Source organism: Mobula birostris, chromosome 22 (genome assembly GCF_030028105.1).
Source record: "Mobula birostris isolate sMobBir1 chromosome 22, sMobBir1.hap1, whole genome shotgun sequence".
Lineage (NCBI taxonomy): Eukaryota > Metazoa > Chordata > Chondrichthyes > Myliobatiformes > Myliobatidae > Mobula > Mobula birostris.
Window position 1 is genome coordinate 52,723,973 of NC_092391.1, and position 24,448 is coordinate 52,748,420.

General features: G+C 45.7%; 1 protein-coding gene across 11 annotated transcripts in view; it reads left to right on the plus strand.

The window, feature by feature from the left end:
- Positions 1–24,448, plus strand: part of pitpnm2 (phosphatidylinositol transfer protein, membrane-associated 2) — a 317,466-nt gene that overhangs the window by 201,586 nt on the left and 91,432 nt on the right. For all 11 annotated transcript variants that reach the window (XM_072240762.1, XM_072240756.1, XM_072240755.1 and 8 more), the window contains 3 exons: positions 13,431–13,526; positions 15,518–15,625; positions 23,888–23,955. In XM_072240762.1, the coding sequence (XP_072096863.1) occupies positions 13,431–13,526; positions 15,518–15,625; positions 23,888–23,955 (272 nt within the window). The remainder of the gene's footprint in view (positions 1–13,430; positions 13,527–15,517; positions 15,626–23,887; positions 23,956–24,448) is intronic.

Here is a 24,448-nt window from a genome sequence, read left to right on the forward strand (position 1 = left end):
GCTGATCATCCAACTCAGAACCCCGCCCCAGCCTTCCCTCCATACCCCCTGATCCCCGTAGCCACAAGGGCCATATCTAACTCCCTCTTTAATATAGCCAATGAACTGGCCTCAACTGTTTCCTGTGGCAGAGAATTCCACAGATTCACCACTCTCTGTGTGAAGAAGATTTTCCTAATCTCAGTCCTAAAAGGCTTCCCCTTTATCCTCAAACTGTGACCCCTTGTTCTGGACTTCCCCAACATCGGGAACAATCTTCCTGCATCTAGCCTGTCCAATCCCTTTAGGATTTTATACGTTTCAATCAGATCCCCCCTCAATCTTCTAAATTCCAACGAGTACAAGCCCAGTTCATCCAGTCTTTCTTCATATGAAAGTCCTGCCATCCCAGGAATCAAAGAAGGTGAACCTTCTTTGTACTCCCTCTATGGCAAGGATGTCTTTCCTCAGATTAGGGGACCAAAACTGCACACAATACTCCAGGTGTGGTCTCACCAAGGCCTTGTACAACTGCAGTAGTACCTCCCTGCTCCTGTACTTGAATCCTCTCGCTATGAATGCCAGCATACCATTCGCCTTTTTCACCGCCTGCTGTACCTGCATGCCCACTTTCAATGACTGGTGTATAATGACACCCAGGTCTCGTTGCACCTCCCCTTTTCCTAATCGGCCACCATTCAGATAATAATCTGTTGTCCTATTTTTGCCACCAAAGTGGATAACTTCACACTTATCCACATTAAATTGCATCTGCCATGAATTTGCCCACTCACCCAACCTATCCAAGTCACTCTGCATCCTCTTAGCATCCTCCTCACAGCTAACACAGCCACCCAGCTTCGTGTCATCCGCAAACTTGGAGATGCTGCATTTAATTCCCTCATCCAAGTCATTAATATATATTGTAAACAACTGGGGTCCCAGCACTGAGCCTTGCGGTACCCCACTAGTCACCGCCTGCCATTCTGAAAAGGTCCCGTTTATTCCCACTCTTTGCTTCCTGTCTGCTAACCAGTTCTCCATCCACATCAATACCTTACCCCCAATACCGTGTGCTTTAAGTTTGCACACTAATCTCCTTTGTGGGACCTTGTCAAAAGCCTTTTGAAAATCCAAATATACCACATCCACTGGTTCTCCCCTATCCACTCTACTAGTTACATCCTCAAAAAATTCTATGAGATTCGTCAGACATGATTTTCCTTTCACAAATCCATGCTGACTTTGTCCGATGATATCACCGCTTTCCAAATGTGCTGTTATCACATCTTTGATAACTGACTCCAGCAGTTTCCCCACCACCGACGTTAGGCTAACCGGTCTATAATTCCCCGGTTTCTCTCTCCCTCCTTTTTTAAAAAGTGGGGTTACATTAGCCACCCTCCAATCCTCAGGAACTAGTCCAGAATCTAACGAGTTTTGAAAAATTATCACTAATGCATCCACTATTTCTTGGGCTACTTCCTTAAGCACTCTAGGATGCAGACCATCTGGCCCTGGGGATTTATCTGCCTTGAATCCCTTCAATTTACCTAACACCACTTCCCTACTAACATGTATTTCGCTCAGTTCCTCCATCTCACTGGACCCTCTGTCCCCTACTATTTCTGGAAGATTATTTATGCCCTCCTTAGTGAAGACAGAACCAAAGTAATTATTCAATTGGTCTGCCATGTCCTTGCTCCCCATAATCAATTCACCTGTTTCTGTCTGTAGGGGACCTACATTTGTCTTTACCAGTCTTTTCCTTTTTACATATCTATAAAAGCTTTTACAGTCAGTTTTTATGTTCCCTGCCAGTTTTCTCTCATAATCCTTTTTCCCCTTCCTAATTAAGCCCTTTGTCCTCCTCTGCTGAACTCTGAATTTCTCCCAGTCCTCAGGTGAGCCACTTTCTCTGGCTAATTTGTATGCTTCTTCTTTGGAATTGATACTATCCCTAATTTCTCTTGTCAGCTACGGGTGTTTTGCCAAACTGGGACGAACAATTGTTGTAGTTCATCCATGCAACCTTTAAATGCTTGCCATTGCATATCCACCGTCAATCCTTTAAGTGTCATTTGCCAGTCTATCTTAGCTAATTCACGTCTCATACCTTCAAAGTTACCCCTCTTTAAGTTCAGAACCTTTGTTTCCGAATTAACTATGTCACCCTCCATCTTAATGAAGAATTCCACCATATTATGGTCACTCTTACCCAAGGGGCCTCTCACGACAAGATCGCTAATTAACCCTTCCTCATTGCTCAAAACCCAGTCCAGAATAGCCTGCTCTCTAGTTGGTTCCTGGACATGTTGGTTCAAAAAACCATCCCGCATACATTCCAAGAAATCCTCTTCCTCAGCACCTTTACCAATTTGGTTCACCCAGTCTACATGTAGATTGAAGTCACCCATTATAACTGCTGTTCCTTTATTGCACACATTTCTAATTTCCTGTTTAATACCATCTCCAACCTCACTACTACTGTTAGGTGGCCTGTACACAACTCCCACCAGCGTCTTCTGCCCCTTAGTGTTACGCAGCTCTACCCATATCGATTCCACATCTTCCTGGCTTATGTCCTTCCTTTCTATTGCATTAATCTCTTCTTTAACCAGCAACGCCACCCCACCTCCCCTTCCTTCATGTCTATCCCTCCTGAATATTGAATATCCCTGAACGTTGAGCTCCCATCCTTGGTCACCCTGGAGCCATGTCTCTGTGATCCCAACTATATCATAATCATTAATAACAATCTGCACTTTCAATTCATCCACCTTATTACGAATGCTCCTTGCATTGACACACAAAGCCTTCAGGCGCTCTTTTACAACTCTCTTAGCCCTTATACAATTAGGTTGAAAAGTGGCCCTTTTTAATGCTTGCCCTGGATTTGTCGGCCTGCCACTTTTACTTTTCTCCTTAGTACTTTTTGCTTCTACCCTCACTTTACACCCCTCCATCTCTCTGCACTGGTTCCCATTCCCCTGTTGTGAACTAACCTCCTCTCGCCTAGCCTCTTTAATTTGATTTCCACCCCCCAACCATTCTAGTTTAAAGTCACCTCAGTAGCCCTCGCTAATCTCCCTGCCAGGATATTGGTCCCCCTAGGATTCAAGTGTAACCCGTCCTTTTTGTACAGGTCACGCCTGCGCCAAAAGAGGTCCCAATGATCCAAAAACTTGAATCCCTGCCCCCTGCTCCAATCCCTCAGCCACGCATTTATCCTCCACCTCATCGCATTCCTACTCTCACTGTCGCGTGGCACAGGCAGTAATCCCGAGATTACTACCTTTGCGATCCTTTTTCTCAACTCCCTATATTCTCCTTTCAGGACCTCTTCCCTTTTCCTACCTATGTCATTGGTACCTATATGTACCACGACCTCTGGCTCCTCACCCTCCCACTTCAAGATATCTTGGACACGATCAGAAATATCCTGGACCCTGGCACCAGGGAGACAAACTACCATCCAGGTCTCTGGACTGCATCCACAGAATCGCCTATCTGACCCCCTTACTATCGAGTCCCCTATCACAACTGCCCACCTCTTCCTTGCCCTACCCTTCTGAGCTACAGGGCCGGACTCTGTGCCGGAGGCACGGCCACTGTCGCTTCTCCCGGGTAAGCTGTCCCGCCCAACAGTACTCAAACAGGAGTACCTATTGTTAAGGGGCACAGCCACCGGGGTACTCTCTATTACCTGACTCTTCCCCTTCCCCCTCCTAACCGTGACCCACTTGTCTGCCTCCCGTGGCCCCGGTGTGACCACCTGCCTGCAACTCCTCTCTATCAACTCCTCACTCTCCCTGACCAGACGAAGGTCATCGAGCTGCAGCTCCAGTTCCGTAACGCGGTCCCTTAGGAGCTGCATCTCGATGCACTTGGCGCAGATGTAGATGTCCTGGAGACTTGGAGACTCCAGGGTCTCCCACATCCGACACCGAGAACAGCAAACTGCCCTCACACTCATACTGCCCCTCTCCTCAAATAACAACAGAAAATGAATGCCAAACCTTCCTCGCCTCACCCGTTTCCGCCTAAGCCCGTTGAGCCGAAGCCCTTAAGTCTTCACTCTGCTCCCGGCTCACTCTGCCGCCCGCAAGCTACGCTGCCTGCTCTACGAGGCTCTGTTCCTTTTAAATCTGCCGAGCTGCACTGCCCGACGTCAGAAGCCTCCCGGATGGGTGGCGAAATGTCTTCTAGACAACACAGCAAGTCTAGTTGCCTTGATTTACTGCTGCTTGATATACAATGACCTGGATGACTGACAGCCTTCATAGACATCAGGAAGGAGACACAGGAGCCTCAGGATCCACACCACCAGGTTCGGGAACAGTTATTACCCCTCAACCATTGGGAAGAAAGTACAAGAACCTCAGGACCCACACCACCAGATTCAGGAACAGATATTAGCCCTGCTGCCATCAGGAAGATCACAGTTCATCTGTATTAGATGCACACTACTTTAACACAGACCCAACTAAGAGAGTCTAGTATATTAAAAATTTCCAATCAGAGTCATTTTTGTTTAATGGTCTGCTGTGTCTTTGAATATTTTTCATAGTTGCAGGAATTGTCACTTGGCAGCTGAATTACAGACTGTGGGATCAAGCTGTGCGTGTTTTTATAGACAAATGGATCTTTCATTATGTATTGTGTTTGCCCGTTTCCCAGGCAGAATTCTGGCAGTTTGAGCTATGACTTTGCTGAAAGCCTCCTGATATATCTGCGATACCGACGCCATCTGTTGCTTGTGATGTGGGCTATATATAGAAATCCTCAGCCCTGTGGCGGTGACGTCTGTGGCTGCGTCATTTCACTTTTGTCATTCAAACTGGCTTCATTGGGCAAAAAAATGAGAGCTGCAGCATTCGTGGAGGAACATCCATGAGGCTGAACCTCCCCCTGTCTCTTCCCATCCTCTCTGCGGTCAGCAATGAATCTAAACTAAGCACAACTGTTAGGGAAAAATATGCCAGGCTGCTCAGTGAACTGAGCAGTCTGATACCATACCGACCGTGTGAACACAATCAAGCCAACTGATGCCGTACTTCGACCGTGCGAAGGATGTCAGTGGATTGACCTTCATCCTGTGGCCTTGTGGGGGCCTAATATTTATTTACTGCCCGTTACACCACTGGTGCTTAGGGCAGCAATGAAGGTCCTGCATCTCTGGTGGTGTTCAGGCTTCCTTCCTCGTGCCAGTAGCCTCCTCTCTGTTTTCACTATTGTTGACTATGCAAGTCCCACGTGGAGACTCAGAAATACCATCACACTCAGATGTAGAAGGATTCTTCATTGCTGTTTCCATACCAATTTTGTTTCACCAGTCAGTGTTGTTAGCCTTGAGCTGAACCTGGAGGATCGGTGGACCACTCTTAGTCTGGCCTCCACCCTTTGACCTGTTTGGCATGGTTGACCCTACCAGCAGCCAAAGTATAAAACCCTGACACCAGCCAGCATAGCTCTCTGAGTCATTGAGGCACGCGACGCTCCAAACCGCAACAAGGTTTTGGGCCTCTTGGAAGAGGTCTAATATTGCACAAGAGTAATTCTGCTTGATCCAGAATGTTGGAAAGATGTCACCCATTTGACACCGCATCAGAATCAAGTTTAATAATGCTGGCATATGTCGTGAAATTTGTTGTTTTGTGGCCCCAGTACAATGCAATACGTAATTATAAAAATGTATGAAGTACAATAAGAAGTGTATATATATATATAAAATTAGTGCAAAAAGAGGAGAATAGGTAGTGAGGTAGAGTACATGGGTTCATTGTCCATTCACAAGTCAGATGGCAGAGGGGAAGAAGCTGTTCCTGAATCGCTGAGTGTGTGTCTTCAGGGTCCTGTACCTCCTCCCTGATGGTAACAGTGAGAACAGGGTATCACCTGGGTGATGCGGGGGTCCTTAACGATGGATGCTGCCTATTTGAGGCATCACTCCTTGAAGATGTTCTGGATGCTGGTCAGGCTAATGCCCATGATGGAGCTGGCTAAGTTTACAACTCTCTGCAGCTTATTTCATCCCTGTGCATTAGTTCCCCCCCGCCCCCCCACACATACCAGATGGTGATACAGCCATTTAGAATGCTCTCCACACTACATCTGTAAAAAATTTGCTGGTTTCTTTGGTGACATACTAAATCTCCTCAAACTCCTAATGAAACATAGCTGCTGTCATGCCTTCTTTGAAGCTGCATTAATAGCTTGGGTCCAGGATAGATAATCAGAGATATTGACACTCGGGACTTTGAAATTGCTCACTCTTTCCATGTCTGGTCCCTCTATGAGGACTGGTGTATGTTCTCTCAGCTTACCCTTTACTGAAGTCCACAATCTTGCTATTCCTCTTTCCATTCCTAGCAGGCATACTGTGTGAAAATAAATCAGCCATGATCGGATGGCCAAACAGACTCAATGGGCTGAATGGCCTGATTATACTCCTATGTCTTATGGTGGTTCTGTAAGGAATTGAAACATTTGTGCAATACTTTGCATCAGCATTTAAAAATAGTATTAGCGCTGTTCTTGTTTAGATCACTGTGACACTTCCACCACCTACTTGTCCTCTAAGATGTTTGAAGCGGGATGTGTTGCAGAGGGAATGCGTAGTCACAGGGCACAGTGGTTGTCAGCGGAAAGGGTTAAAATTGCCATGGAAAAGGATATTAAGATATAAATAGTCTGTTGAAGAAGGGCCAACGGTAAGGACGAATGTAGCTGGGGTAATTTGAAGCAGCGTTTGACAGATAAAACTGTAGTTGAACAATTGGGGGTCTTTATTTAATTTATTTAGAGATACAGTGCAGAACAGGCATTTCCGGCCCTTTGAGCCACCCCGGCAAACCCCAGTTTAATCATAGCCTAATCACAATGACCAGTTAACCTACTAAAGCAATGTGTCTTTGGACTGTGGGAGGAAACGTGCACCCGGAGAAAACCCAGGTATTCTACGGGGTAAACGTGCAGACTCCTTACGGAGGATCCCGGTATTGAACTCCAGTCTCCGTGCCCCAAGCTGTAATAGCGTCGTGCTGGTCTTTAGCTGGAGATGGATCAGGAGCAGCTTAGATACTTTCCCACGAGAGAGAAACATAGAAACATAGAAAATAGGTGCAGGAGTAGGCCATTCGGCCCTTCGAGCCTGCACGCCATTCATTATGATCATGGCTGATCATCCAACTCAGAACCCTGTACCAGCCTTCCCTCCATACCCCCTGATCTCTTTAGCCACAAGGGCCATATCTAACTCCCTCTTAAATATAGCCAATGAACTGGCCTCAACTGTTTCCTGTGGCAGAGAATTCCACAGATTCACCACTCTCTGTGTGAAGAAGTTTTTCCTAATCTTGGTCCTAAAAGGCTTCCCCTCTATCCTAAAACTGTGGCCCCTCGTTCTGGACTTCCCCAACATCGGGAACAATCTTCCTGCATCTAGCCTGTCCAATCCCTTTAGGATCTTATACGTTTCAATCAGATCCCCCCTCAATCTTCTAAATTCCAACGAGTACAAGCCCAGTTCATCCAGTCTTTCTTCATATGAAAGTCCTGCCATCCCAGGAATCAATCTGGTGAACCTTCTTTGTACTCCCTCTATGGCCAGGATGTCTTTCCTCAGATTAGGGGACCAAAACTGCACACAATACTCCAGGTGTGGTCTCACCAAGGCCTTGTACAACTGCAGTAGTACCTCCCTGCTCCTGTACTCGAATCCTCTCGCTATAAATGCCAGCATACCATTTGCCTTTTTCACCGCCTGCTGTACCTGCATGCCCACTTTCAATGCCTGGTGTATAATGACACCCAGGTCTCGTTGCACCTCCCCTTTTCCTAATTGGCCACCATTCAGATAATAATCTGTTTTCCTATTTTTGCCACCAAAGTGGATAACTTCACATTTATCCACATTAAATTGCATCTGCCATGAATTTGCCCACTCACCCAACCTATCCAAGTCACCCTGCATCCTCTTAGCATCCTCCTCACAGCTGACACTGCCGCCCAGCTTCGTGTCATCCGCAAACTTGGAGATGCTGCATTTAATTCCCTCATCCAAGTCATTAATATATATTGTAAACAACTGGGGTCCCAGCACTGAGCCTTGCGGTACCCCACTAGTCACCGCCTGCCATTCTGAAAAGGTTCCGTTTATTCCCACTCTTTGCTTCCTGTCTGCTAACAGAAAAGGGTTGGATAATTAAAGCCACATCTCCCTGGAGAGCCAGTGAGTGCAAACTAGAGCAAACAACAGATGCCACGATATTAAACTCGGTGAGGACAAGACAGATTACAGAAAATTCAGTGTTTGATGGGTCTGGACCTGTACTCACTGGAATTCAGAAGAACGGTGGGGATCTTACTGAAACTTATCGAGGGTTGAAAGGCTGGAGTGGATGTGGAGAAGATGTTTCTAAGACTAGAAAGCGCAGCCTCAGATTAGAATGGCGTCCTTTTAGAATGGCGATGAGGAGGAACTTCTTTAGCCAGAGAGTGGTGAATCTGTGGAATTCATTGCCACCTGCAGCTGTGGAGGCCGAGCCATTGGGTATATTTAAGGCAGAGTTTGGTTAGTCAGGGCATGAAGGGCTACGGGGAGAAGGCAGGAGATTGGGGCTGAGGGGTAAATAGATCAGCCATGATGGAATGGTGGAGCAGACTGGATGGGCCAAATGGCCTAATTCTGCTCCTATCTCTTATAGTCTTATGGAAATAAAAAGAAAGTAAGCTCAGGGTGATTATCAGTGAAAATCAAAAGTATTTTACAAACGTGAAGTGTTGAGAGAGAAGTGGGATCCTAATCAGAGATAAAATCTCCTCGTACAGGTGAGCGGTTAGTTGACACAAGTGAGTATTATATGTCTATCTTTGTCAAACGCTGAAGTGGTTGAGATTCAGAATGAGCTGAAAACAGAAAAATGGAAATGTCGGAAATCTTAGCTACACTGAAGCTGAATCTCCTGTCAGATCCGATTACCCGCAGCCTTTTGTCACTTCCACCCGTCAGCTATAACCTCCCAGCATCTGACGTCATTTCCACTCCGTCCCGCTTCCATTTACCTGTCACTGCCTTCACCTGGATCCACCTATCACATCTCTCTGACTCCCCTATCATCCTAACACATCCCTCAGCTGGATCTAACCATCACCTCCCAGCTTCCGACATCATTTCCCCGGCAACACGCACACGCACATGCACACACACACACACACACACACACACACACACACACAATACTGGAGGAACTCAGCAGGCCAGGCAGCATCTATGGAAAAGAGTAAACAGTCCATGCTTTGGGCTGAGACCCTTCATCGGGACTGGAAAAAGGGATGAGTGAGAAGCTGGGGGGGGGGGAGGAAGAAGTACAAGGTGGTAGGTGATTGGTGAAACCAGGAGAGGGGGAGGGGTGAAGTAAAGAGCTGGGAAGTTGATTAGTGAAGAGATAAAGGGCTGGAGAAGGAGAAATCTGATAGGAGAGGGTAGAAAACCATGGAGCAGATGGAAGGGGGAGGAGCACAGAGGGAGGCAATGAGCAAGTAAGGAGATAAGGTGAGAGAGGGGAATGGGGAATGGCGAAGGGGGGCAATTACTACAAGTTCAAGAGATTGATGTTCATACCATCAGAGTGGAGGCTGCCCAGACAGAAAGTGTTGCTCCTGCAACCTGAGTGTGACCTCATCGCAGCAATAGAGGAGGCCATGGGTTGACATGTTGGAATGGGAGTGGGAAGTGGAATAAAAATGGGTGGCCACCGGGAGATCCCACTTTTTCTGGTGGGCGAAGTGCAAGTGTTCAGTGAGGTAGTCTCCCAATCTTCGTCGACATACAGGAGGCCACACTGGGAGCATCAGATACAGTAGATGACCCCAACAGACTTACAGGTGAAGTGTTGCCTCACCTGGAAGGACTGTTTGGGGCCCTGAATAGTAGTGAGGGGGGAGGTGTAGGGGCAGGTGTAGCACTTGTTCTGCTTACAAGGATAAGTATCAGGAAGGAGATCAGTGGGGGAGGGGACAAATGGACAAGGGAGCGATCCCTGCGGAAAACAGGAAGTGGGAGGGAGGGAAAGATATGCTTGGTGGTGGGATCCCATTGGAAATGGTGGATGATATGGGGAATTATGTGCTGAACACGGAGGCTGGTGGGGTGGTATGTGAGGACAAGAAGAACCCTGTCCCTGGTGGGGTGGCAGGTGGATGGTGTAAGGGCAGACATACACAAAATGGAAGAGATGCAGGTGAGGGTAGTGTTGATGCTGGAGGAAGTAAAAGCCCCTTTCTTTGAAGAAAGAGGACATCTCATGTGTTCTGGAATGAAAAGCATCCTGAGAGCAGATGCAGCAGAGATGGAACTGAGAGAAGAGGATGGTATTTTTACAAGTGACAGGGTAGGAAGTGGTATAGTCCAGGTAGCTGTGAAAATCAGTGGGTTTATAAAATATATCAATAAATAAACTGTCTCCAGAGATGGAGCCAGAGAGTGTGAGAAAGGGGAGGGGGGTGTCAGAAATGGACCAGATAAACTTGAGAACAGGGTGAAGGCAAAGTTGACTTAGTCAACTAGCTCAGCATGGGTGCAGGAAGCAGCACCAATGCAGTCATCAGTGTAGTGTAGGAAAAGTTGGAGAGTAATATCGGTGCAGGCTTGGAACGTAGACTGTTCCACAAAGCCGACGAAAAGGCAGGCTTAGCTGGGACCCATATGAACGCCCATGGCTACACCTTTGGTTTGAAGGAAGTGGGAGATGTGGAAGGAGAAATTATTGAGAGTGATGGTCAGCCTGCCTCATTTCCCCACTGCCTATCGCCTCCCCCCACCTGGATTCACCTACCACCTCCCAACTTCATTTCCCCATTTACCTATCACCCCCTCACCTGCATTCCCACTCTCTCAGCTCCCAGTTTCTGAAGGCATTCTCAGCTCCCGGTTTCTGAAGGCATTCCCACTCTCTCAGCTCCCGGTTTCTGAAGGCATTCCCACTCTCTCAGCTCCCGGTTTCTGAAAGCATTCCCCTTCTCTCAGCTCCCGGTTTCTGAAGGCATTCCCACTCTCTCAGCTCCCGGTTTCTGAAGGCATTCCCACTCTCTCAACATTTAACAAGTACATGAATTGTGCTAGGGCAGGGTTTCCCAGCCTATTTCATGCCATGGACCCCCACTATTAACTGACGGGTCTGTAGCTCCCAGGTTGGGAACCCTTCATCTCGAGGAACCTGAGTCAATACGCTGGCGTATGAGACTAATTCAGACAGATAATTTGGTTGGCCGGATGAATTATGCTGTTTGAATCATTTGAGATCAAAATCGAGTTCAAGCTGAAGTTTATTGTCACCTGATTGTACGTAAATACAGGCAAACATAACAACGTTCCTTTGGAGCACAGTGCCCCCACAGTACAATTATCACACAGCACGTAAAACAAAATGTTACCATGAATAAGTTAATAAAATATAATTAAAAATGCATGTGAACTGCACAGCACAGGTAAACAGTAAACAACTCGCTGTACTAGTAATGAGACCTTGATGGTGGCAGAGTATTCATTAGTCTTACAGCCTGAGGGAAGAAGCTGTTACCAGATTCAGAATCAAGTTTTATTACCACTGGCAATGTTGTGAGATTTGTTGTTTTGCAGCAGCAGTACATTGCAATACATTATAGCAACTATAAATTACAATAGGAAGTATATAGTATCAAAAATAAATGAAATAAATAATGCAAAAAGAGAGGGAAAGATATTGAGGAAGTGTTCATGGGTTCATTATCCATTCAGAAATCAGATGGCAGAGGGGAAGAAGCTGTTCCTGAAACATTGAGTGTGCGTCTTCAGGCTCCTGTACCTCCTCCCTGATGGTAGCAATGAGAAGAGGGCATGTCCTGGGTGGTGAGGGTCCTTAGTGATAGATGCCGCTTTTTGAGGTTTTGCCATTTTGAAGATGTCCTTGACGCTGACGAGGCTGGAGCCCATAATGGAGCTGGCTGAGTTTACAAATTCCTGCAGCTTTTTCTGATCCTGTGCAGCCACCCTCCATACCAGATGGTGTTACCCAGCTTGGCAGTCCTTGTCCTGATGCTCCTGTATCTCCTTCCTGACAGTAGTGGGTCAAACAGATTGGGTGGGTGGTAGGGATTTCAGTGATGCTTCGAGTCCTTCTCTGCAACACTCTGGTGAATGTCAAAATAGGAGAGGGAGGGAGACCCCGGTGATCCTCTCGACAGTTTTTACTATCCTCTGTAGGGTCTGTGGTCTCTATTTAGTTGTATTCCTTGCTTTGGGAACTGCCAATAAGTTGTCGCTCATCGTCAGTAGTGACATGTTAAGTCGGAAGATTGGATAGGTTAGGACTTTATTCCTTAGAACGTAGACAATTGAGAGCAGATTTGATAGAGGTATGCAAAATTATGAGGGGTATAGAAATGGTAAATGCAAATAGGCTTTTTCCACTGAGGTTGGGTGGAACTACAACAAGAGGTCATGGGTTAAGGTGAAAGGTGAAAAGTTTAAGGGGAACATAAGGGGAAGTTTCTTCTCTCAAAGGATCGTGAGAGTGTGGAACGAGCTGCCAGTGCGGAACGAGCTGCCAGTGCAAGTAGTGTATGCAAGCTTGATTTCAACGTTTAAGAGATGTTTGGTTATGTATATGGATGGTAGTGTTATGGAGGGCTATGGTCCCGGGGCAGGTCAATGGGAGTAAATGGTTTGGCATGGACTAGGTGGGTCAAAGGGTCCATTTCTGTGTTGTATTTTTCTATGACTCTGACCAGCCCAGCGCTGGTCCACATTTACCCACATACCTGTCATTCAGGAGTGCTTCCCAGTTAAATGAAACAGCTCAAATCAATAGATCACCTTTCTGGAGCATGCCAATTACACTCTGCCATCCAAAATACTTAACCATCCTTGCTAATCTCCACGCAGACTAACTGTAACAGTGAATGAGCTAATTATAACAAGGTCATGGCAGTGAATTGGATCCTGATGGCTTTTTGATGTCCAGAGGCTCCCATGATCTTTGCTTTTATGTTGGTTGTGGTTAATCATTGGCCTTGCATATGCTTTATGACAGACCAGGTGTAATTTATTAACATACAGTGAAACATTTAACAACTCAGAGGTTTCACGTCCATTCAAATAGAAGACGTGTGGTGCAGGGTTTATGTTTTCCCACCAGATCATGTTAGTCTTCGTTGTGTGTGCGGTTTTCCAGTTATTCTATTGTGCTTCTTTGTACTTACTGTGAACACCTACAAGAAAACAAATCTTAGGGTTGTATATGTTGACATAAATGTACCTTGATAATGAATTTACTTTGAACTTTGAGATCTGTGCTCCTTTGTCTGACTGACCAGGCGGAGACGATCACTCTACACTTTAGCACTTCATGTTTTTTACAGATAGAATCAATTGTGGTTTGCCCCTGATGGGTGTTTCTTTATTTTCCCAGCAAGCCCTTCACGTCACAATATCTCAGACTGGCGGATGCAGAGTATAGCTCGAGACTCAGACGACAGCTCAGACGATGAATTCTTCGATGCACAAGGTACAGAGTACAGATTTCTAAGGAAGGGGTCGAAAACTATGATAGTTTGGCCTTTGTAGGGATGGTTATTTTGAGGACTCAGGTCTCAGTTTAAATATTTTTAGCTACAGTACTGTGCAAAAGTCTTAGGCACATATATATAGCTAGGGTACCTGAGACTTCTGCACGGTACTGTAGTAATTGTCTGTATTGCACTACTGCAATAAAAAACAAATTTCATGACATATGTGAGTGATGATAAACCTGATTCTGATCTGGGTCTCTATTGTGGACTGAGAGTGGGAAGGGGGTAGGGAGAGGGGAATCATGGTTAGGAAAAGGGGAAGGGAGGGGGGAGGGAGCAGGAAGCACCAGAGAGACATTCTGTAATAATCAATAAACCAATTGTTTGGAATCAAATGGCCTTGTCTAGTGTCTCAGGGCTGGGTGTGTCAGCACCTACTTTACCCTCTGCCCCGGCACTCCTTCTCTGCCACTGGTCCCACACTGCTCCCACGGTGCTCCACCTTCACCATTCCCAGCATCATTTGCTCCTGCCAGATTTACAAACTCACCCTCCGCTCCACGTTGGCAAATACAGTACTGTGCAAAAGTCTTAGGCACCCTAGCTCTATATATGTGCCTAAGACTTTCGCATAGTACTGTGTCAGCTGAAATCCTGACTTTTCACAGTATACAGGGCCTGGAAACTGGTTACCTATCGAATAGAAACCTATTGAATATTGAAAGGTCAAGATAGAGTGGATGTGGAGAGGATGTTTCCAATGGTGGGTGAGTCTAAGACTAGAGGGCACAGCCTCAGAATAGAGGAACGTCCATTTAAAGGTTCAAAGGTTCATTTATTATCAAATCGTATAACTCTGAAATTCTTCTCCTGGTAGCCATGAAACGAGAACGAAAAGAGAAGCAGCACAATCATCAACTCCCAAATCCCTCCTCCTGCACAGAAAAATGAAAACAAACAGAACAGGCATATCAACGTCCAACTCCATCCTCCAAAAAAAACGAACAAAATGGAACAGACACACCCACCCCCAAATCGCTCTTCCTGCACAAAAAAGCAAACAAAAACAGAACATACATATCAACCCCCAGATCCTTCCTCCTGCACAAAAAATGAGAAAGATCAGGTGAAAAACATAGACCTTAAAAAAACTGTAAGACTAGAAAAAGAAGTCTATAGTCCAAGTCCACATCCAAAACTCAGAAAGCCTGGACAGCATTCTCCAGACGCAGTGGCAGGTTCTCCCCTCTCTGGTAGCAGAGCAATCAAAAGACAGGCAGTCGGGGCTCACCCTCTGCACTCACCTTGATGCTTCAATCTCCATCATCACGTTAATTGGAGAAAAATTGAAGCTTTAATCGGTAAAATGGAGTCAAACATTAGCTTACAGCCCGTCCCTCAGCCTGCCCAATACGAGGTTCACACACGCTGCCTCTGTCTCTGGGAATCCTCTCAGAGACTGCAGAACGCTGAAGCACCCAAATGATCTCCAAACTCCCACATTCACCTCAATGTTTCAATCTCCCTCGTCGCTTTAATTGGCAAAATGGAGTCAAACATTGGTTCACTCATGCTGCCTCTGCCTTTTGGAATCCTCTTGGAGACTGCAGAGCACTGGAACACCCAGACGATCTTCAAACAGCAAATCGCAGGCGGCATCCATGCAGAGTAAAACAGTTAAAGTTACAGCTCGTCTTTGATGAATCTGTTTGGGTTTTGATGACGATCACTGCTTTACTTGACCAGGGATTGTCAAATTGCTGTAAGAATTGGCCACACCATTTTCTCTTTTTCTGAATTCAGAAGGGGATGCACAAGCAGTGGTGAGGTTGTGTGGCTGCACAGTTCCTCAGTCTGGTTACATGTATACATCTTACACAGAGAGGAAGGAATTTATGACATACCTCGTGTTCGTATGCAATTAATTCCGTTGTTTAAGAGTCAAAGACAGTTATTTGTTCTTTACATTTTCTTTTTATCTACACAGAAGACTTTTCAGACAACGAAGAAAGCTTCCCTCAAGAAATAACGAAATGGAATTCAAATGACCTTATCGATAAAATTGAAGCGTGTGGAGAGACTGAGGAGAGGCCGTGTAAGCTCAATCTGTTCATAATGTTATTTCAATCCTCTGCAGAATGTACATCACTTTAGTTCAGTATTGTTTGAATAAGGCCCACAATGCCTGTGCTGCTTTAAGTGTAAAGCACAGTTGCACCCTAGTCATTGGCTGGTTAGTGTTCCTTCTTAACTAATTATATATCTAATCCTTTCCTTCAGTTCACTGCTACCACCTATTGAAGGTGCTGCATCCAACTTACGCCTAAAAAACATTAGCTTCATTTCCATTCACGTATTTGTTGGTCATCTGTTGTATCCAACAATGACAGGAGATCTGTGTGGGAAAATGGAAAAGCACTGGGACAGTTCCACTGTCCCGATCTTGGAGTTCCAGGTCCAGTGATATGGGTAGTCATCACAAACTGGGGTCTTGCTTGGTTGCTGTAGATGACCATTAGTTTGTCCATGCCTTGCCATGCACATCGCTCTCCGTCATATCCAACAATGACAGGAGACCTGTGCGGGAGAGTTTTTAAAGAGGGAAAGCTGTAACACTGGGGCAGTTCCACCCTCTTGACCTTGGAAGTGGTTCAGTGGTACGAGTAGCCGTCACAGACTGCAATGGAGGACCATGACATTTTTTGTGCCTTGAAATGCCCTTCGCTCTCCACAGAGCATTGGAGAACCACCTTCCTGGTCGTTAGATCTCACTGTAGATCTCACTTGCCCACCCTGCTGGAGCTGATTTTGCATGACCCTATCCCACCAGGGTACAAGGCTCACCACCACCCTCACCTCGTTGAGCCAGCCTGTTGAAGCAGGGTTCTGGGGTGTGGCTGCTATCGCATGCAAGCAGCTACCTGGAGCCACAGGTGAGAGCTGAATGTCTGGTGGGGACCAAAGGTGAGTGAGCTGCCCCCGAATGGACATGACAAGCACCCCCTCCCTGGACACCTCATACACCTCACTGAGGTTGTACAGGGGAAGCAATGACAGAGTTAGTGGCACCTAACCAAAAGCAACAGCAAAGGCCTTTTGCCTTCATTCACTGTAGGCATTCTTCTAGAATCCATAAACACAAATTCAAGCAACACACACAAAATGCTGGTGGAACGCAGCAGGCCAGGCAGCACCCATAGGAAGAAGTACAGTCGACGTTTCGGGCCGAGACCCTTCGTCAGGACTAATGGAAAAAAGAGGTAGTAAGAGATTTGAATATGGGAGGGGGAGATCCGAAATGATAGGAGAAGACAGGCGGGGGAGGGATGAAGCTAAGAGCTAGGAAGTTGATTGGCAAAAGGGATACAAGGCTGGAGAAGAGGGAGAATCATAGGATGGAAGGCCTTGGAAGAAAGAAAGGGGGAGGGGAGCACCAGAGGAAGATGGAGAACAGGCAAGGAGTTATTGTGAGAGGGAAAGAGAGAAAAAAAAATTAAAAATTAGGGATGGGGTAAGAAGGGGAGGAGGAAAGTCACAGTGGTCGGATCTCTGGCACTGCACCTGCCTCTGTGACTCAGAAGGGAACGGGGAAGAAGAGGCACGCTGTGGTGACAGGGCATTCATTAGTTAGTGGAATGGGAAGGAGGTTGTGTGGGTGAGAATGAGATTCCTGGATGTTATGTTGCCTCCCAAGTGCCAATGTCCGGGATATCTCATTTCAAGTCTTCAGCATCCTTCAGCAGGAAGGGGTGGTCCATGTAGGTACTAATGACGTGGGTAGGACGAGTGATGAGGTTCCGTATGGGGAGTTCGGAGAGTTAAGTGCTAAGTTAAAGAGCAGCACCTCCAGTGTTGTGATCTCAGGATTGCTACCCATGCCATTTGCTAGTGAGGCCAGAATGAGGAAGGTTATACAGTTTAACACGTGGCAAAGGAGTTGGTGTAGGAGGGAGGGCATAAGATATTTGGACCATTGGGCTCTCTTCCAGGGAAGGTGGGAACAATATAGAAGGGACAGTTTGCACCTGAACTGGAGGGGGACTAATACCCTAGCGGGGAGATTTGTTAATGCTGCACACTGAGGTTTAAACTAGAGTTGCAGGGAGATGGGAACCAGAAAGCTAGAACAGTTAGTGGAGAGGTTGTGGAGACAGATGTTGGTAAGACCTGAGACAAAATTAGGGATCAAAAGGTTGAGCATGGTGCATCTAGTGTCCTGAGCTGCATATATTTCAATGCAAGAAGTACCGTAGGTGGGTAACAGTGCTGAAGATGAGGGAGCTGGGTTGCAAACAGAGGCAGTGTGTAGTGAGGAGAGGCAGTTCATACAGTGAAATTGCAGTCAACAGGCTGAGTTGCAACGTAAAAGGCAGAATATATTGAATACAGAACTGAAGGTGTTATATTTGTGTCATAGTCATACTTTGTTAATCCCGGGGGAAATTGGTTTTCGTTACAGTTGCTCCATAAATAATAAATAGTAATAGAACCATAAATAGTTAAATAGTAATATGTAATTTATGCCAGTAAATTATGAAATAAATCCAGGACCAGCCTATTGGCTCAGGGTGTCTGACCCTCCAAGGGAGGAGTTGTAAAGTTTGATGGCCACAGGCAGGAATGACTTCCTATGACGCTCTGTGCTGCATCTCGGTGGAATGAGTCTCTGGCTGAATGTACTCCTGTGCCTACCCAGTACATTATGTAGTGGGTGGGAGACATTGACCAAGATGGCATGCAACTTAGACAGCATCCGTGTACAGAGTATGGTAGATGAACTTGCAGCACAGTTGCAGATTTGCAGGCATGATGTTGTAGGCATCACTGCATCATGGCTGAAAGAAGATTATAGCTGGGAGCTTAATGTCCAAGGGTACACATTGTATCAAAAGCGTAGACAGGAAGGCAGAGGGGGTGGCGGTGCTCTGTTGGTAAAAAATGAAATTAAATCATTAGAAAGAGGTGATGTAGGGTCAGAATGTGTTGATAATTTTTAGAGCACTCGGGGTTGAGCCCATTAGAGGAGCAGCTATTCTGAATTTGGTGTTGTGCAATGAACCAGAAATGATTAGAGACCTTAAGGTAAATGAACCTTTAGATTAGGAGGACACTCAGTCCTCGTTTATTGTCATTTAGAAATGCATGCATTAAGAAATGATGCAATGTTCCTCCAGTATGATATCACAGAAACACAGGACAGATCAAGACTAAAGCTGACAAAAACCACGTAATTATAACATATAGTTACAACAGTGCAAAGCAATACAGTAATTTGATAAAGAGCAGACCATGGGCACGGTAAAAAAAGAAGTCTCAAAGTCCCGATAGCCCATCATCTCACGCAGACAGTAGAAGGGAGAAACTCGCCGTGCCATGAACCTCCAGCGCTGCAAACTTGCCGATGCAGCACCCTGGAAGCACCCGACCACAGTCCGACTCTGAGTCCGTCTGAAAACTTCGAGCCTCCGACCAGCCCTCCGACACTGAGCACCATCTTTGCCGAGTGCTTCAACCCTGCCCCAGCCGCCGAGCAACGTGCAATCCCCTCCGGAGATTCTGGATCACACAGTAGCAGCAAAACAGGCATTTCGGAAGTTTCACCAGATGCTCCACCATGCTCTCACGTCTGCCTCCATCAAATCAGGATTGTGCACAGCACCCTACTTGACAGATAACAGATATCCATCACTGGAGTGGCCGCTGCGCGCTGCATCGCGCCACCATCTTCTCCGTTGTCATCTCCGTCTCCTGCGCTGTCATCTTGATTAGAGACCTTAAGGTAAAAGAACCTTTAGGCGCAAGTGATCATAATATGACCGAATTCACCCTGAAATTTGAGAAGGAGAAGCTAAGGTCAGATGTATCAGTACTACAGTGGAGTAAAGGTAATTACAGAGACTTGAGAGAGGAGTTGTCTAGAATTAATTGGAAAAGAACATTGGCAGGGATGACGGCACAGCAGCAATGGCTGGAATTTCTGGAAGCAATTCGGAAGGCACAGAATATATACATCCCAAAGAGTTAGAAGTATTCTAGAGGAAAGATGACCCAACTGTGGCTAACAAGAGAAGTCAAAGCCAGCATAAAAGCCAAAGAGAGAGGGCATATAATGGAACACAAATTACTGGGAAGTTAGTGGATTGAGAAGTTTTGAAAAACCAACAGAAGGCAACAAAAAAAAGTCAGCAAGAAGGTCACGATGTAAGCTAGCTAATAGGATTAAAGGTACATAAAATGTAAAAGAGTCAAGAGTAGATATTGGATCACTGGAAAACAATGCTGTAGAGGTAGTAAAGGGAACAAGGAAATGGCAGATGAACTAAATAAGTATTTTGCCTCATCTTTACTGTGGAGGATACTAGCAGTGTGGTGGAAGTTCCAGGTGTCAGGGGTTATGAATTGTGTGAAGTTACCATAAGTAGAGAGAAGGTTCTTGGGAAACTGAAAGGTGTGAAGGTAGATAAGTCACCTGACCAGATGGTGTACAGCCCAGAGTTTCTAAAAGAGGTTGCTGAAAAGATTGGGGAGGCACTAGTAATGATCTTTCAGGAATCGCTAGATTCTGGAATGGTTCCAGAAGACTGGAAAATTGAAAATGCCACTTCACTCTTCAAGAAGGGAGAGAGGCAGAAGAAAGGAAACTATAGGCTAGTTCGTCTCACCTCAGTGGTTGGGAAGATGTTGGAGTTGATTATTAAGGATGAGTTCTCAGTGTAAAGGTACTTGGAGACACGCGATAATATACAGGTGTCCCCTGCTTTTCGAACGCTCGTTTTACGAAACCTCACTGTTACGAAGAAAAGCAGCGCGCGATAAAAAATCAGCACGCGCCCCGAGCAGCTGCTCTCCCCTGATTCGGAACGGCATTACTTTAACACATGCCTGTGAGCAGCCGTTTGCAAGATGAGTTCTATGGTGTCGGAAAAGCCTGAAAGAGCTCGTAAGGGTGTTACACTTAGCGTAAAACTAGACATAATTAAGCGTTTTGATTGTGGTGAACAAAGTAAGGACAACGTGAGTTTGGCTTGTGGAAGCTGACGAACATGATGTTGAAGAGGTTTTGGCATCCCATGACCAAGAACTGACAATGAAGAGCTGATGCAATTGGAAGAAATAAGAATAACAATCAAAACCGAATGAGTAATGATAAAGTACAACTTTAATTTTGAAAGGGTACGTCGGTTTAGGAGATACTTGCAGGATGGTTTGAGTCCTTACAAAGAACTGTATGAAGGAAAAATGCGCGAGGCTCAGCAGTCAAGCAAGCCTTCCACATCAGCCACAGCAGACGACGAACCTCGACCTTCGACATCGAGGCAGGCAGTCATAGGAGATGAGCTGCCTGCTCTAATGGAAACAGACGACGATGAGGTGACACCCCAGTGTCCCACCACCCCAACCCCCAGGCCACGGACAGATACCGACTTGCGGAGAATGCAACGGTTGCCAGGACGCACACAGCACATCTTTAAGAAAAAAGCCGAAATAAACATGCTAATTAATTAGGTGCCGCTGACGCATAATAGTCAGCTCAGATCAGAGACGACGGAAATCGGCACTGATCTGGGCCGACAATTACATGTCGGGCGGCACCTAATTAATTAGCATGTTTATTTCGGCTTTTTTCTTAAAGATGAGCTGTGTGCGTCCCGGCTACTGCTGCATTCCTGCGTGGTTCATGGCAAGGTATCGCTCGGCGGCCTGGAGGGTGGGGGCCACTGCACCACCCCAGCCTGCAACGACTCAGTCTAACACACCATCATCAGTGTGCTCGGCGCTGTCTTCCCGGTTCCCGTAGGTGATACTACACTGTACATACATTATTTCTACTTTATATCGGCTGTGTATTTTTATGTGTTATTTGGTATGATTTGGCAGCTTCGTAGCTTAAAGGTTACTGGAGAGAGTGTTCTTGCCAACAGCGCTTTAGATTTTTGCTACGGAGAACAGTTCAGTAATGATTGTGGAAAAGTATTTCTACTTTATATAGGCTGTGTATTTATCATATCATTCCTGCTTTTACTATATGTTACTGTTATTTTAGGTTTTATGTGTTATTTGGCATGATTTGGTAGGTTATTTTTGGGTCTGTGAAAGCTCACAAAATTTTCCTATATAAATAAATGGTAATTGCTTCTTTGCTTTACGACAGTTCGGCTTACGAACCGTTTCATAGGAACGCTCTACCTTCGGATGGCGGGGGAAACATGTAGACTATAGTCAGCCTGGTTTCCTCAAGGGAAAATCTTGCATGACAAATATATTGAAATTCCTTGAATAAACAACAAGCAGGATAGACAAAGGAGAATAGGTTGATGTTGTGCACTGGAATTTTCAGAAGGCTTTTGACAAGGTGCCATACGTGAGGCTGTTTAACAAGCTACGAGCTCATGATACTGCAGAAAAGATTCTGGCATGGTTAAAGCAGTGGTTGATTGGTTGGAGGCAAAGAGTGGGAATAAAGGGAGCCTTTCCTGACTGGCTGTCAGTGATTAGTGTTGTACCACAGAGGTCTGTGTTGGGACCGATTCTTTTTACATTCTGTGTCAATGATTTGGATGATGGAATTGATGGCTTTGTTGCAAAGTTTGCAGACAATATGAAGATAGGTGGAGGAGCAGAGTTTTGAGGAAGTAGAGAGAGTCTACAGATGAACTTAAACAGATTAAAAGAACAGGCTTTGAAATAGCAAATGGAATACCGTGTCAGGAAATGTACGGTCGTGTACTTTGGTAGAAGAAATGAAAGGGTAGACTATTTTCTAAATGGAGAGAATTTACAAGAAACTGAGACACAAAGGAACTTGGAAGTCCTTGTGCAGGTTGAATCTGTTGGGAGGAGGGCAAATGCAATGTTAGCATTCATTCCAAAGGGACTAGAATAATAAAACAAGGATATAATGCACTAGTGAGGCCTCACCTGGAGTATTGTGAGCAGTTTTCGTCCTTTATCTTAGAAGGGATATGCTGAAACTGGAAAGTGCTCAAAAAAGGTTCGTGAAAATAATCTATCCGTTATTTATTTTTATACACACATTCTTTCTCTCACTCTCCTTTCTCTCCCTCTGTCCCTCTGACTATACCCCTTGCCCATCCTCTGGGTTCCCCCCCCCCCACCTTGTCTTTCTCCCCGGACCTCCTGTCCCATGATCCTCTCGTATCCCCTTTTGCCAATCACCTGTCCAGCTCTTGGCTCCATCCCTCCCCCTCCTGTCTTCTCCTATCATTTTGGATCTCCCCCTCCCCCTCCCACTTTCAAATCTCTTACTCCTCTTCCTTCAGTTAGTCCTGACGAAGGGTCTCGGCCTGAAACGTCGACTGCACCTCTTCCTACAGATGCTGCCTGGCCTGCTGCGTTCACCAGCAACTTTGATGTGTGTTTCATGAAAATAATTACAGGATTGAACAGCTTGTCATATGAAGAGCATTTGATGGCTTTAGGCTTGTGTTAACTAGAACTCAGAAGAATAAGGGGTGACCTCATTAAAACCTATTGAATGGTGAAAGGGAAAAGGCAGGAGATTGGGGCTGAGAGGAAAATTAGATCAGCCATGATGAAATAGTGGAGCAGACTCAATGGGCCACATGGCCTAATTCTGCTCTTATATCTCGTGGTCTTATGGTCTTTTATGAGATTGAAGTGTTTTACAGTGAATAAGCATTTACTGCTTACTTGCTGCCTTTTACGCCACTGGCGTTTAGGACAGCAATGAAGGTTCTCCATCTCTGACGCTGTTCTCGGTTTTCACTACTGTTAGTTATGTGAGTCCTGGGTGGAGACTCAATCATACCATCACACTCAGATTAAGAAGTGTTCTTCATTGCTGTTTCTTTAACAGTTTTGTTTGACCAGTCAGGGTTGTCAGCCCTGAGCTGAACCCCCGAACCTGGAGAACTGGTGGACCACTCTTAGTCTGGCCTCTACCCTTTGACCCATTTGGCATGGGTGACCCTATCAAGAGCCAAAGCGCAGAGCCCTGACTCCAGCCAGCATAATTCTCTGGGTCACTGAGGCACTTAAGCCTCCAAACCGAACAAGGTTGTCGTCCTTTTGGAGGAATGAACATTTAGTTCCCTTTTTAATGTTGGAAAGCTCTTACGGCCGTTTCCATAGCGCAATGAAATGGTGACAGGATAATTCATGCTATCAATGGAAATTGAGGGTTATTGATCAGAATTCAGCTATACTTACTTTGATAATAAATGTATTTCAAATCCTTTGAATCCAGCAAAGTGTACACATGTGGCAACTTAAATGCAATGTGGATGCAGAAATTGCTTCATTTATGGTTGATTGCATAGATGCTGTCCATTACTGAGTGCCTTTATGCTATTACTGACTGATTGTTCTCTCCCAGGTGACTTGTACCAAGGCCAGTTGAGAGACTATATCCCAACCAGTGCAGAACAGCTCAATCCAGTTGAGGTATGTGACTTGATAAGAAACTGATGATATCTGTTTTGTATGCAAGAACAATTAGCTTATTATTAATGGCAAGGTAATAGTTGACATGTCTTAAACCACTGAGGTGACAATTATCTTAATAATTCCAATAGAAAGCCACCACAATTTCTGAGGCAGTTGTTAGCCCCCAGTGTTGGAACAATACAACGATCCCATGTTCTACTTACTCTGGAATTAGAGTCATAGAAAAGTACAGCACAGAAGCAGGCCCTTCTGCCCATCCACTCCATGCTGAACCATTTCAACTACCTACTCCTATCAACCTGCACCCGGACCATAGCCTTCCATACCCCTCCCTTCCACGTATCTATCCAAATTTCTCTTAAACATTGAAATTGAGCTCGCATGCACCACTTGTGCAGACAGTTCGCTCCACACTCTCACCACCATCTGAATGAAGAAGTTTCTCCTCATGTTCCCCTTAAACATTTCACCTTTCACGCTTAACCCATGA